The sequence below is a fragment of the Mustela putorius genome, unplaced genomic scaffold (genome assembly GCF_011764305.1).
Source record: "Mustela putorius furo isolate JIRA1106 unplaced genomic scaffold, ASM1176430v1.1 tig00003845_pilon_pilon_pilon, whole genome shotgun sequence".
NCBI lineage: Eukaryota > Metazoa > Chordata > Mammalia > Carnivora > Mustelidae > Mustela > Mustela putorius.
This window is the reverse complement of record NW_025421998.1, coordinates 22,118,098-22,134,408: the sequence shown is the minus strand read 5'-3', so window position 1 is coordinate 22,134,408 and position 16,311 is coordinate 22,118,098. Positions and strand designations below refer to the sequence as shown.

Sequence of the window (16,311 nt, the reverse complement as noted above, 5' to 3'; positions counted from 1 at the left end):
GCCCTAAAAATATGTAAAATAGTATTAATCACAGGGTAACTATGAGGATTCAATGTGCTAACACATACTGCGCTAAGAAAAGTAACAGACACATAAAAGCTCAATAAAAGTTAGCCATTATGTCATTTGGATGAATTACCCAGTGCTTCCTTTTCCCTCATACTGCAGCATGAGACAAGGAAGGAACACATATTGCCTTATTTACATTCTTTCAGTATTTATCATAGGATATACTCTGGTTTATTATTCTCAAACATAACCCTGACTAAACCTTGTGTACATAATACGAATCAAGATGACAGTACCTTCCTTGTTTACATATTTCTAATACTGTACTATAAGTAGCATAAAAATGTGTATATTTTAAGTCAATTTCAATGTCAAGAGTATTAATATATATTGTTTATTTAAGTACATTTATATTTTAGGAAATACCTAACATTACTGCTGTTCATTCTATCATTTGAAATAAAAAACGAGACTATGAAATGGAACTAAATTATTCAAAATCAAATACATTAATTTGTTTGGCTTCCTTCCATTAAACTATATAGGATAACACTAAAATGGAGAAAAAACTTAAGATAAATTTCTTCTGGGTCCTTAGTCCAGATTCCCCAGAATAAGAATATAAGGGAGTTGGACCACCATCATTGTTGGTCAAGAAAAGATATGCTGTGGGGTGCCTGGGTGACTTGGTTGGGCGGCCAACTCTTGATTTTGGCTCAGGTCTTGACCTCGGGGTCCTGGGATGGAGCCCCACATTGGACTCATGCTCACTCGGGAATCTGCCTGAGCAATTCTCTCTCTCTCCCTTTGCCCCTCCTCCCTGCCCCATGTGCGTGCGTGCGTGTGTATGCACACTCTCTCAAATTAAATAATTAATCATAAAAAGAAAAAAATAAAAGATATGCTATAATTTTAAAAAACTGTTATGACACAAGTCTGTCTACAGAAGTTACACCTCTAATCTTCAGTATGGAGATTTAGGAAAAACTGCAGAAGAAGAAATATTCACTTACAGCATTTGTTAAATTTGTAATAAACTATTATCTTGACACTAAGACTGTACAAAAGTACCAATATTTGTCAAATGCTTTGTAAAGGATTTGCAGTGTTATGTGTATAGACCAGTATTAACTTCTTATACTGATGGGACAACTGAGATTTTAAGAAGTGTCAGAAAGTCCTACACCTAGTATTTGGGGTAGAAACCCAGGTTCTGATTTACAACTCCATGCCCTTTCCACTGCACCACATTCTTTTATGTAACTTGGCCAGCATTTTCCTAAGTATGTTCTATATACACTTAGGGGAAATAAACTAAGTCTAGTAAATTGAGAAATGATATCTTCCCTGTCTGCCTCTTCAGTAGTAACACTACACATATTTGTATAATAAAATCCTGAAATCAAATACTTGCTTATCACTGTCTAGCTCAGTATCTCCCAAACTTTTTGACAACAAAATTCCTCTATTCTACTAACACCTACCAATATTATGCAGTACATACTTCGGGAAATGTTGCTATAGGTTAGAGCATTATGCGTATTATCACTTAATATAATAGATATCCAACATAGGGACTATTTCACATATTAGTACTAAATAAATTAAGTTACCTGAGTGTCTAGCTTGGTACATGGCACCTCCTAGGCACTCCAGTATAATAATGAAGAACTACACAAACTAAATAGAAGTTTAATATCAGTATTGTCTCCTGACAGCACTGTTACCCAAGCAGCAAACATTTACCAAGTACCAACTATAAGGTAAGGCACTAGAATAATGGAGATACAAAAATAATGATTTCTACTCTTACAGATTAGCAGGAGGGAATTAATTATAATGCAAGTTGAGCAGAGATAAACATCAAAATACACAAAATACCACTGTAAAAGAGGTAGAAGAAAATGAATTTATAGAGCGAGCTCCCTGTAACTGCTTTTAGATGAAGCAGAATGAATTCAGTTTGTAACTTTCCCACCAACTCAGCATGTTTCTATCTACGATGGTAAAAAGGATCAAGATCTCCCCGTAGCTTTCCCTGTCTCTACGCAGAAAGGATTGCTCCCATTTCAAATTTGTTTCTTCCAAGGAACACCAATAGGACTAGAGACTCAGAAGCGACCTGAATAGGTTCCTAGTGGCAAGACAGAATAATCTGAGCATCAACAACTGCACCAGGTTGAATCACATCAAGTATCTTTAGGCCCAGAGTTCACAATGACAATTAAAAACAAACAAATGGGGCGCCTGGGTGGCTCAGTGGGTTAAAGCCTCTGCCTTCGGCTCAGGTCATGCATGATCCCAGGGTCCTGGGATTGAGCCCCACATCAGGCTCTCTGCTCGGCTGCCTGTCTATCTCCTACTTGTGATCTCTGTCAAATAAATAAAATCTTTAAAAAGCAAACAAACAAACAAAATAGCAGTGTTGATATTTGAAAGGTGGTAGGTGACTACCACATTACTTTGTACACCAGTAAAAAGAGAAAGAATAAAGATTAAAAAAAAAAGAAGAAGAAGAAGAATACTCCACGACTGCCATGAACAGAGCACATCCAACTTTTGTAGAGGAGCACTAGCTTGGGACCTAATCCAGTCTCCACCGCATTATGAAAGATATCCTCGAGGAAGAAGACTAGCTTTGAGTTTTAAGTACCAAGCTGAGTTAGATTAAACACACACACACACACACACAAACACAAACACACACACACACACACACCAGAGAAAGAAAGAAAAAGCAGACGTGGGCATCCCAAGCAGGAAGGTGAAAAACAGCATGGGGAGATGTCAAAAGATCTGGTATCTGGATCTGGTGGAGGATGGAGTTAGTGATTAAAAACTAAAGGCTGCATGAGGCTAGAAAGCTAATTGAAATTAGATTTCTTTAAAATTTTTTTTAAAAATTAAAAATCAAATTAGTATTTTAATTAATTAATTAATTATAATAATTGTATTATATAAGTTAATCATAATTTATTATTTATCATAATTAATATCATATTATTATGATTAATTCATTATAATCATTTTAATTATTTATTAATTTATCATAATTATATTATAAATTAAATATAAATATTATATTATATTTTATAATATATCATAATGTAGAATATATATTATAATTTATTATATTATGTAATTATAATAATTATAAATTATTATGATTTAATTAATTTTTAAAATTAAAATAAAAAACTTTTAAAAAAATTCCTTACTGGCTTTATGAAGAAAGTTGGGAGTTTCTACCACCCATGAGAAGAAGTCTTAGAAGAGTACAATTCAATAGGTAAAGACAAGGTCTAATTTTATTTAAGATAAACCACCCTGGTGGTTGTGAGGAGAAAGTATTTAACTGCAATAAGAAGAAAACAATGAAGGAACGGAGATCATAGCAACTCCGAAAAATATTTAGGAGATAAAAGTAGTGACAAAACAGTGACTGGAAAAACAAATTTAGATGGAACTTTATGTGACTTCTCACAGTGCTTTATAAATAATTCTATTGTAGCATTTACCATAACATGTAATAGTTATTTGCATTTTGGTTCCCCCATGATACAGAGTTGTATTAAGATAAGTATGCAGTGTCTAATACATAGTAAGTCTATCACAAATGTTATTTAAGTATAGACAGATGCAAATTTTACCAGGAAATTATATTTCTGGAGAGAGAGAGAGAGAGAAAGTCCTGGGAAAGATAAAAGTCTTTAATTCTAAAAGTCAAACTGTACTGGTAAAACTAAATGTACTGAATTTTCCCTAGATGAAGTCAATATAATATGGCTTCACCTAGCAATTTCCTTAGTTTTCTACTAGTGAATTAAAAATAAATCATATAACAAAGTGTTGCAGTATTCATAAAGCAGTAAGTACAAATATATCCTCCTGGCTACCATTTTGAGTTGGAAAAATAAGACCTCATCTTCTCATTTCCTAAAGTTCTAAAGAATTAAATTTTAATAAGGCCAACTGATCCTTCTCTTTATAATACTGTCCTGTACCTGGTTACAGCCACATACCAACCCATTTCTCCATAAACAAGGTAAGCCAGAAGTCTTTACTGGTATTTCTAATCCCATCATGGGGAGAGGTGGGGAAGACATTAAAGACAAAAAGCAAACCGAAGTAAGGGTAAGACTGTTCTTTAAATGAACAAGTATAACACATCCATTTAATAACGATATTAATTTTAGGCAAAAATTTGAATGAGAAATGTTTCGCTTGTATACTTTCTTCAGCATTTTATTCTTAGGAATCAATCCTTGGTACTGAATAAACAGCTTTCATTTGAATAACTCTTCAGGCCATATGGCAAAGAGCAATTTAGCTTCTAAGTTACTCTGTTAAACAGAATTTATAAATGTTGTTCTTTGTGGAACTATAAACATACAGCAGGTTAACACCAGTGTTTGAGACACTCAGGCCTTTTCAAAGCTGGTACATTTTGCCTAATTTTAGGCAGCCAGTGGCAACCTACCAACTTATTTTACCACTGTGTCTGTTACTATGGTTAAAGATAAACTGACTGCAAGATATTTGGAGTATAACTGGCAAACATTATATCCTTAACTAACATTTCTATTTTAAATCTATTCATCAGAAAGTGAAAATGGTTAGAAACTAGTTTTCCAGTATGTCATAAAATAATTTTCTTCCTAACTCCCAAGAGGTATACTAAGCTTTATCCATTAAAAACTTAAACGCTTGTCAAATAACATCGTTTTTTTAGATTTTCTCATACCTGTGTAAAAAACTATTTTAATTATTGGACCCTGTATTTGGCAAGTGCTGCAGGCAAATAGACGTCTCCTCTTAATGGAATAACTTATTCCATTTATCCAGAACAAAAAAAAAAGTCATAAGCAAATAAGTAAGTGAACCACAGCATTTCAAAGTTATATACTATGTACAAATCCCTACTTCTGACATAGCAAAGTACTAGCAAAACAAAAACAAAAATCTTCTATTACCAAATACTCATTTTCTAAAGAGGACCAACATAAATATTATTTATGTGTTTATGTAGTCATAGTATCTCAACATGGTAAAAAGGTATTGCAAAAACTTTAAAAATAGATAAAAGAATTTTCTATGTAAAGTGTTTTTTGTGAAACCAGTACTTTTATACTCAGGAGTACTGAATATCGGTCCCTTTGGAGTCTGTAAACATTACTGGGTAGCAACCCAGAAGGATACTGCTAGGGAACAGTGCAAGGTTTTTTGTTTTTGTTTTTCTATTTTTTCCATTTTCTTTACTCATGGGAGTTGAACTGGCTATCACAATTAAGTATAGGTTCTACTCATTCAAAAACTGAAGTTCTATAACTCATGGTACAGCTGACAAGATCTCCAGACTAGATTTAAAAAACAAAACCTTGTTTCCTTATCTCATAGTGTCCTCATCTATAAACCCAAAATATTAGAATGGTTACTTTCTAAGGTCCTTTCCCTCTCTACATTTATGATTTCTTGGTAAGAAGTTAGATTCTAGCACAAGGCAACCTCAGGGATAGCCTCAGGTGAACAGACCTGACAGGATGGGAGGGAATGGGAGTAGAGAGAGAGGAGGGGAGGGGAGAGGGAGGGAAGTTTTCTCAACCCTTTAAGGATCTGTCTGAAAAATCCATTCACTGGAGTACTTGAATTTTTACCCAAATTGAAATTCCTTGAGCCTTCCCTCAGATTTTTGCTTCAGGGCAATGTAATTAATTTACCTACAATTCTCCTACTTGATTAAACAAAAAATGGAGATAAGTCCATGGAAAATGAAAATTCACAGCAAAGGAAGAGAGATAAATCACAATGCCTTTTAGTACAAAGCTGTAATTAATAGACAAAAACAACCACTGCTCAGGAAAATATTAGAAAAGGCCATTTCTATTCCATTTGCAGTGAAAGTTAAAGAACTTTTGAAAAGAGTCAAAAATAAAACAAAGTTTGGTCATTTAAAGAAAGATACCCCAAAATTCACCAAATAGTGCAGTATGTTTGCAAATACTGTGTAAAGTTAGGTGGTATTAAACTTAAGAAACTGGGGGCACCTGGGTGGTTCAGTGCTTTCAGCTCAGGTCATGATCTCAGGGTCCTGGGATAGAGTCCCACATCAGGCTTTCTGCTCGGCGGGGAGCCTGCTTCCCCTCTCTCTCTGCCTAATTATGATTTCTATCTCTCTAATAAATAAAAATCTTTAAAAATTTTTTAAAAAGGGCGCCTGGGTGGCTCAGTGGGTTAAGCCGCTGCCTTCGGCTCAGGTCATGATCTCAGGGTCCTGGGATCGAGAACCGCATGGGGCTCTCTGCTCAGCGGGGAGCCTGCTTCCCTCTCTCTCTCTCTGCCTGCCTCTCTGTCTACTTGTGATTTCTCTCTGTCAAATAAATAAATAAAATATTTAAAAAAAATTTTTTTTAAGTTTTAAACTTAAGAAACTGTACCTGTCCTATTTATTTAATTTATCTTTTTAAATTTTTTATTTTTTGGGTGGATGGGATTAATATTTAATCATTTTTTATCAACATATATTAATTAATTAATTACAGGTCTGTGATTCATCAGTCTTACACAATTCACAGCACTCACCAAAGCACAAACCACTACCACTGTCCATCGCCCAGCCACCCTATCCCTCCCACCACCGACCCCACACTCCCGCAACCCTCAGTTTGTCTCCTGAGACCAACAGCCTTTTAAAGTTAGTTTCCTTTTCTGGTTTTGTCTTGCTTCATTTTTTCCCTATGATCCTCTGTCTTGTTTCTCAAATTCCTCATATCAGTGAGATCATTTGATAATTGCCCCTCTCTGACTGACTTATTTCACTTAGCGTAATACCCTCTAGTTTCATCCATGTCGTTGTGAATGCCATGATTTCATGTTTTTTAATGGATACATAATACTCCATTGTGTGTGTATGCATGTATGTATACATATATGTGTACATATATAAATATATATAACATATATAAATGTTCAGTTTAGAAGAACTACTAACCCAAACCTTTAGTTATCCAAATATATTATTAATGACAACACTCCATATTAAGTGAAAGAGAACATAGGGCAGAGGAACTGCTATTCAGCAATATTTACTGAACACCTACTATATACCAACAATGTACTTGGTGTTAGTATGTCATCTCATTTAATTATCATAGTGATCTTTAAGGATTCTCATCTCAATAATATAGACAAATTAAGCTCACTAAAGTTAAGAAACTAACTCAAGATGAGCAAATATAAATTAAATGAGTTAACCTATAATCTCTCAGGAAAGCCAAATATGTCCTCCAGCACATAATCAGCCTAACGTGTTGTACATATTTAGCCCCAAATACAAACACCTGAAGCATCAAAGAGATAGATGGTTGTTCAAACGTCTATAGCAATTATGGGGAAAAAATAGAAAAAAATATGTTCTCACACATTTGATTCAATAAGAGTTTCAATTTTTCAAACTTCACACTTTAACTCAACTGCTACAATTCTTTATCTGGAATAGATTAATATTTTATACACATTTAAATATTTACTTTTACATACAGTACTGTTTGTTCTGATAGAAACAATTGGTATTTTATGAGAAGGTCAAAAATGTATCAAAAAGTAGATCTGGGCACATGGGTAGCTAAGTCACTGGGCGTACGCCTTCGGCTGGGGTTATGATCCCGGGGTCCTGGGATTAAGCCCTGCATCAGGCTCCCTGCTCCATGGGAAGCCTGCTTCTCCCTCTCCCACTCCCTTCCCTTGTGTTCCCTCTCTTGCTGTCTCTCTTTCTGTCAAATAAATAAAATCTTTAAAAAAAAAAAAAGTAGTTCTGCCAACCCTCAAGGACTAGAACATTGAGAAATACATACTGTAATGTCATTTACATGCACTTTTTAAAGGGAAAGAATACTATTATTATTTATATTAAGACACTAATCCTCATATAATTAGATTAAATAAAGACCATAAATATCTATGTATTTAGTAAGAACTAGAAGCAGAAAATTGTGCCTAATTTTATTACAAACTTATTCCTTAACATTACATATAGGAGGAGCTAAGTAAATCACAACCTTAACTTTTAAGAATATGAAGAAAATATGAGGATCCTAATCTTCTTTTATTCAATTCAATACTCATGGTCTAGGATAAAGCTATACAAAAGGACATAAAGCTACACATCTCCACACAGAATACACTCAAACCAATCCAATCACATGCTTCAGACATACTTCCGTAGTGGGGAAAACAGTATCCCACAAAAATTCATGTCTGTCCAGGACCTTGGAATGTTACCTCATTTGGAAACAGGGTCTTTGCAGATGTAAATGGTTAAGGATCTCAAGATGAGATCTTCCTGGATTTAGAGTGGAACTAAATCCACTGACTGATGTCCTTATAAGTAGAGTGAAGAAGGCAACACGTAGCTGGGGGTAGCTACAAGGAACACCTTGTTATCATCAAGGTGTTGTGCTCATCAGAAACCAAAGAGACGCATGGGGCAGTTTCTCCCTCAACCCTCCCCACAGAGGGAACCAACCTTGCTGACGTCTGATTTGGGACCTGTGGCCTCCTGAACTGTGAAAAAATTTAATTTCTGTTGTTTTAAGCAACCCAGTTTGTGGTCCTGTGTTACAAAAGCCCCAGGAAACTTATACAACTTCTTATAATATCTTCTTGCTATAACCACTAAGTTAAGTCATTTCATTATCACAATAAATACAACCATAAAAATAGAAATGGAAGTACTCTGCAAAATAAATGCTATTTAACTGTGTGATGGTACTACCATCATCACTGTCATTACTGATGTTAAATCAATAGATATGTATATATGATACTAATCATCTTTTTAAAACAAGATGTATACTTCCCCACCTTCACATCAGAAGTCATCCTAAAAAAGTCTCACATTAAACAAGGAAGTTTTTTTTTTTTTAAAGATTTTATTTATTTATTTGAAAGACAGAGATCATAAGTAGGCAGAGAGAAAGAGAGAGGAAGGGAAGCAGGCTCCCCGCTGAGCAGAGAGTCTGACGTGGGGCTCAGTCCCAGGACTCTGAGATCATGAGCTGAGCCAAAGGCAGCAGCTTAACTCACTGAGCCACCCAGGCGCCCCTAAACAAGTAAGTTTATAGAAGTTTCTTTAGCTCATTTTTCAAAGCAACTTTAGTACAAAAGGAAGAATGCACGAAAAGTCAATAGACCTAAGTTTTGGCTTTATTACGGATTCATGACTACAATCAAGTTATTAGATCTACAGGCGTCAGGTTTCTTAGCTATAAAGCAAAAAGTTTAACAGAAACTAGATGATCTCTAAAGTCAAACTATCATGACTACTGCACAGCATAGTTTCTTTCTTCCTTGTAAAGAGAACTAAAACTCAAATTATTTATGCCAGAAATGCCCAACCTGGGAATGGATGAGGGTGGAAAATGAACTTCATGACTAAAATGGGGGGGGGGGATCTTAAGTGAAAAGGCAAATATTTTAGTAACTAAGCTAACCAACCTATTTCTGGTAGGAAAAGTCTTGTTTTTGGCAAGTAAGTGACAGTAAAAAGGAAGAAATGGAAAACATGACCAGTGACTGCAGCAAAGACAGCTGGGCTTTATAAACTACACTTAATCATGACTTTACTGTATGACTGTTAGACAGCAAATGTCAACAAATACCACTGTTCTCGCACTGAGTATCAGAAGCCTGGATTCTGGGTTTTTCACTTATAAGTTAGAGCAAGGATCTTTTTTTAGCCTCATGAGATTTTTTAAAATCCATGAAATAAAGCACTCTGGTAAGTTTGAGGAGCAATTCATCTGATAAGTAAGGGGAACATGAAGTAATAATAATAGAAATAACTTTCATTTATTGATGGCTTACCCCGTGGAGCACTTTGCTTAATACTTTACATATATTATCAATTAATCCTCAAATAAATACCAAAAAATTGCATTTATATGCACAAAGAAAGTGAAACTCAGATATTAAGCAACCTGTCCAAAATCATACTGGCTTTCAAGAACAAGGATTCAAATCTCAGCTTTCCAACCACAAAACCTACATTCTTTTCACCCATGAAGATATACTGCCTCATACAGTGATCAATCTCAAAGAGGGCAGGTTGTGACTGAATGGTGGGGGGGGGGGGGATTTGCAGAGCTGGAAACATGGTTTCTAGACCTGAGCTCTGTTACACAAACAGGACAAAACAGTCCTGAACACAAGCAGGTATTCAGTTTGTCAAAATCCATGAAGCTGTAAGTCTAAAATCTGTGTGGTCTTCTGAGTATGTCATACCTCAGTAAAATGTATATATATATGGCCTCTGCATTATTCAGAACTCTTTTACAAGTAAAAATTCAAAACACATTCACATCAACAAAAACAGGGGGTTTCTTGGCTTCCATAGCTAAAATAACTCAAAGTTCAGGGGTGAAGTGAATGTCAGAGTGGAGTGAATCCAGGGACTAGACCACCATGTTGGCCTGTGGTGTCTCTTTTTACCACCAATTCCTGACCCACTTTGGTGTTGTCTCATTCTCTTCTGGCTGCTGCAGACTTTCATCCTTGTAGCTCCTTCAAAGAAGCAAAAGGGACTTTTCCATCAGCTCTAATTAAAAAGAAAAAGGTTAGGAGCACCTGGGTGGCTCAGCTGACTGGGTGGCCAACTCTTGATTTCCACTGAGGTCATGATCTCAGGGTTGTACAACTGAGTGTCGTCGGGTTGGGCTCGGCACTGGGTCTCCAGCCTGCTTGGGATTCTGTTTCTCCCAATCCCTTTGCCATTGCTCTCCACCCCCTGCATGTGCCCCTGTGCACTCTCTAATAAATAAATAAATAAATAAATAAATTGAAAACGCATTTGTACAAGGAGAGTTGGGTTATCAGATATCCCTGGGCCAACTACTGTGGCCAAAGAGCTGAGGTACCATCTCTGGTCGTGTCGTAGCCCTATAGCCACCTCTTTGGCCACATAGAAGGAGGAATACTTGCACTATAAATATGGTTATTAAAGAAACTGTTCAGTACAGAAAACCACTCTAATTCTTCATCTATTATATCCTACCTCACAAAATACATAAATATTATTTTTAAGAATGATGTTTCATATTTATTAAAGAACTCATAAACCACTTTAAAAAACTTTTTAAGCATCATAGTTAAAAATAGACTTGCTCCTTCATAACCCTGTGAGGCACATAGGGGAAGCATGATTATCCTCAGTTTACAAAAGAAGGAACTGAGGCTCAGAGAGATAAAGTAATATGTTCAATATTATAAGCTGATAGATGTCACAATATCAAATTCAAATGTTCTTTCAACCATAACATACTATGAGTCACAGCAGCCTTAAATCACATTAAAGATTTAATAGTACATATGAGAACACGGTTCAAGAAAAAAATTAATAGAGAAAATGTAATAAACCCATTTGTCTGAGGCTCAGTATTTCTATTTTGGTAGGCCTTAATTTGCTATCTGCTACTATAACCATCCATAGGCAAAAGATGACTACATGGGAAACCACATCCCATTAGAATTCATTTCTTGTGTATCACCTGGAATGCTTTCAGCTGTGAGGAAATAAAAACTCTGGTTCAAGTGACTTAAAAAAAAAAAAAAGGGATTTATTAACTCTCACAATAAGAAGTTCCCAAGCAGGACATTCCATAGTTAATTCTGTGGCTCAAAACTCCTGAAAGCCTCAGGTTCTTTCCATCTGTCACCGTTGCCATCCCCAGCCTGCTGACAAGCTCCCTCCTGGGAACAAGTTACTAGGATAGCTTCAGGCAACAAAGCCTCACCCAGCAAAGTCTAGAAACAGGAAACAGACCTTCTTCCTCTCTCTTTTTCTAAGTAGGCTCCACACCCAACGGGGCTTGAACTCACAACCTGGAGATCAAGATGCCAGGTACCCCTAGACCTTTTCTTTCAACTCATCCTTTTACCCATGTTGAATTAGTTCATAAATGTAAAGCAATTAGAAAATGCCTGGAACACAATAAATGTCATAAAACTTTCACTATTATTATTGTTGGATCTCTTTTTAAGAGATGGCAGATTTGTCCCAGAAGCTTCACATTTCATAAGCCAGAATTAGAATATATGCCCATTTCTTTTTTAAAAAATTTATTTTAGAGAGAGAGAGCACACATGCAAGAAAGAGCATGAGAAGGGGAAGGGGCAAAGGGAGAGACAGAATCCCAAGCAGACTCTGTGCTGAGCATGGAGCCTGATGTAGGGCTCGAACCAACCATCCTGAGATCATGACCTGAGCTGAAATCAAGAGTCACATGCTTAACCAACTGAGCCATCCAGGCATGCTGAAAGCTGAGATTTAATACTTCTTTTTCTTCCTTTTATTTTTTTTTTTAAAGATTTATTTATTTGTTTTAGAGAGAGCACACAAGAGAGCAAGCAAGTGGGGTGAGGGGCAGAGGGAGAGAAGCTTTAAGCAGACTTCCTGCTAAGAGCAGAGGGCTTGTTCTCAAAACCCATGAGATTATGACCTGAGGTGAAACCAAGAGTCAGACACTAAACCAACAGCCGCCCACGTGCCCCAAGATGTAACACTTAATCATCTCTGCAACTCTGAAATGCTCCATGAACTATGCACGCACGCGCGCACACACACACACTGAACTTTACTAAAAAAGTAGAGAATATCAAGTGTCAGCCACAATGATGTTACTCAGGCTAGTTTCTCATTTAAAATTAAACATTAAATGAATCCCACTGTTAGCTTACATTTAAAAGCAATAAAGGGAACTCTTAGGCTGATGATAAAAGGGAATACCAAGATGGCAGATGAGAGGTGTAACAAGAGAACAATCTTCCTGGTGTGGAGCATGGGGCATAGTTCTAGGAGGCCATTCCCAAGGGAAAAGGGGGAAAAAAAAAAAAAAGGAACTACTGGAGTACTTGAATATGACAGACTACAACAAAAGGATATCAGAGACTTTGGAGAATTAGAAAAATCAAGCGAAAGAGGAAAAAAGTTGCACAGACAGAAAGTATCATAATATATTATATGATGCAGTTATAAACAATGCATACACAAACAGAAGCCCTGACTTCAACAAAATCTGTAGAAAATTTGTAGTCATTTGGGAGGACTAGGAGAAGGAAGACTGGGACTAAATCTTTATTATACAGTCAGAAGTCAAAAGTAACATCTATAACGAATAATCAAGAAAAAAGCAAGGTTTGGGGCGCCTGGGTGGCTCAGTGGGTTAAAACCTCTGCCTTCGGCTCAGGTTATGATCCCAGTGTCCTGGGATCAAGCCCCGAGTCAGGCTCTCTGCTCAGCAGGGAGCCTGCTTCCTCCTCTCTCTCTTTGCCTGCTTCTCTGCCTACTTGTGATCTTTGTCTGTCAAATAAATAAATAAAATCTTTAAAAAAAAAAAAAAGAAAGAAAAAGCAAGGTTTAAAATCATAAAGTAAATACTCTTAAAAAAAACCCAGTCAATATAATTTAACAGGGCACTACTGTATTTTGAGCAGGGCAATTCTTTGTTGTGTGGGGCTATGTTAGAGCACAGATAAGACGGGTGGGCCAAATCTAGCCAACTGCCTGTTTTTATATTACTTTGTTAGAACATAATCATCCCCATACATTTCACTTGCTTACATACTACCTATAGCTGCTTTTGTACTATAAGTCAGCAGAATAGAGTAACTGTCACAGAAACCTTATGGTTCTCAAAGCCTAAGTAATATTGACAATATGGCCCTTTACAGAAGAAGTTTGCCAACCCTAGTTTACAGTATTGTAGCACAATTAGTATATTTGATTCCTAACCCACAAATGTCAGCCTTCCCCCAAAAGTAATAAAGAAAACCAAAACTTCATACTGCACATTTGCAACCCTTCCTTCCCAATTCCCTACCAGGGATGAGGAGTAGTAGAACTTTAGTTAAGCTATAAAGAATTTAGGGGCGCCTGGGTGGCTCAGTGGGTTAAGCCTCTGCCTTCAGCTCAGGTCAAGATTTCAGGGTCCTGGGATCAAGCCCCGCATCGGGCTCTCTGCTCAGTGGGGAGCCTGCTTTCCCCTCTCTCTCTCTCTCTCTCTCTGTCTGCCCCTCTGCCTACTTGTCAAATAAAAAACAAATTAAAAAAATTAAATAAAAAAAAAGAATTTAAAGTAATTGCCTCTGGGGAGCAGAACTCAGAGGCTGGATAAAGGTAGAGAAACATAGTATCAGTGGCTTTTTTTTTTTTTTAATAGGCCTTAAAACACTAATCTTTCTAAGTATTCACATGTATTTCTTCAAGAAAATAAAATTTAAAAGCAATATTAAAGAACAGAACAAATAAAAATCTGGTTAATGGTTCTGGTGGCTCACTACCATAAAATGCATGATTACATTTGCTAGATATAATTTGTGACATTTGTGATGGTTGCTCTGGAGAATTTTTTTGGTAGCACATATCGAGAACTACTAGGTAAATGACCCTCAGATAAGAAGGGTATTAGTGTGCTAACTGAATGCAAGTATAGTATTTCAAACCCTTTGTTACCAAGAAAGATCAGTCTAGTACGTTCTACAAATGATCCTCAGAGAAGTTCAAAATGTTTAACACAAAAAGCCAAATAGATAAGATGTTCAAGAAACATTACTAACTCTTGTAAGTAGACATTAAGAGAAAAGCTTTCAAAGACCTATGTAGGAAATACAAAATAATTTTTAGTTTTATTTAATTCACATTTAAGGAGATTGGAAGTTTAAAGGCAAAGATGACACTAACATAGAACTACAAAAGACTAAATTAATAGTATGATCAACGTCCGTACTTCCAAATCAGTACCTTGTATGAAATGTGATAGTGTGTATCTGTGGCATGTTCTACACAGAAAAGAAATAACACATCCAAAGACAGACTGTATTCTTAGGTTTAATCTTTAAAGCACTCTAATTATCACTTCCAATTCAACTAAATTTACAAATTGTCTGATTTTACCCCCATCAAAAAAGCTTTCAATATATAAATAACTATATTTTGTAAATGGGGACCTGAAGAATAAGGCACCAAAAATGTTTTAAAATATGAAAAGAAATAAAATTCACTATATACACTAAAAATTGAAAATACCACATAAAACAACATAAATCTTAAAGTGTGTAAACCACACTCTTTAGGAGTAAACTCCCCTGCACAAGTGTAGTAAATACTGTTTTTTCAAAAAAGGCATTTATACTCTTACACTTCATAAAAAATTACTTTGGCAAAGTTTATTTTGAAACATAGGATGACACAGCTAGTTAATTAGTTATGACAATTAATCCTAAAACATCAAAATAAACAGTTTAATATTTTGGTTTGAAAAATAGAGTCTTCAAAGGTTTTATTTCACTAAAAGGATTCAGCTGTTGAACTGTAACTTACAAGAAACAGAGTAAGACTATAGTTTCTCAATATAAAACAGCTATGAAATTATGACAGCTCTGTGCTAATCTAGCTTCAAAAGAAATTCACCCAAGAAAAATTTAATGCTTTTATAAAATGTTATTTATATTCAGAATCCTGGAAATTTGGCTTATATTATAGCTGAAAATAATTCATCTAGCTACTTTAATAATGTGGAATAAAGGGAAGAGAGAAAAACATTGTTAAGCATCATCTTTCTAACTTCTTTAGAAGTAAAATTAGGCCAGGAAAACCAAATTGCTCCCCCTTCCACTTAAAAGTTCCTGAAATCTATTTGTCATTATTTCGGGTAATAATTTACATAACTCCATAGCACCAAAAGAAAATGTACACATTTTTAGATAAGAATATTTAAGAGGTTGAAAACTTTGACTATGAACTTACCTTCTTTTGATACCAGACTATAGCATCTGTGACTTTGGACGCCATTTATTCCACTGCAATCACACATTCGTCATTTTAGGCTGTGCAAGAGAGAAATACACACAGACAACTTTACTTCCACCTTCCAAAAGGAGACTGAACAACATGCGTACATAGCACTCTGGTTACTTGCAGAGCAAGGGGTGTATGACTATACTTATATTACACCCTTCCTCATTACTATTTTAGCAACAGGTTCTTCTTAGGTAAACAAAAATCAGTTGCCATAATAAAAGGATCTTTCTATGTGAATATAACACCTGAATTTTCTAACCTGGTGGATTTTGTAAAATAAGCCTTTTAAATAAATATCAGAATTTCCCAGGTTATACTGGAAATTCATCTAAAAATTCACATATGATAGAAATCAATTCATTCACTCAGTATCAGATCAGTTTTGCTATAGTTCCCACCTGAGAACTAATGCCAATTGCTATTGCTAAAGGATGGCTTGATAAAGATGCCAA

General features: G+C 35.7%; 1 protein-coding gene across 4 annotated transcripts in view; it reads right to left on the bottom strand.

The window, feature by feature from the left end:
- PHTF2 (putative homeodomain transcription factor 2) overlaps window positions 1-16,311 on the bottom strand; it is a 118,781-nt gene that overhangs the window by 73,505 nt on the left and 28,965 nt on the right. For all 4 annotated transcript variants that reach the window (XM_004739606.3, XM_004739607.3, XM_013060591.2 and 1 more), the window contains exon 2: window positions 15,806-15,885. In XM_004739606.3, the coding sequence (XP_004739663.1) occupies window positions 15,806-15,850 (45 nt within the window). In that variant the 5' untranslated portion in view covers window positions 15,851-15,885. The remainder of the gene's footprint in view (window positions 1-15,805; window positions 15,886-16,311) is intronic.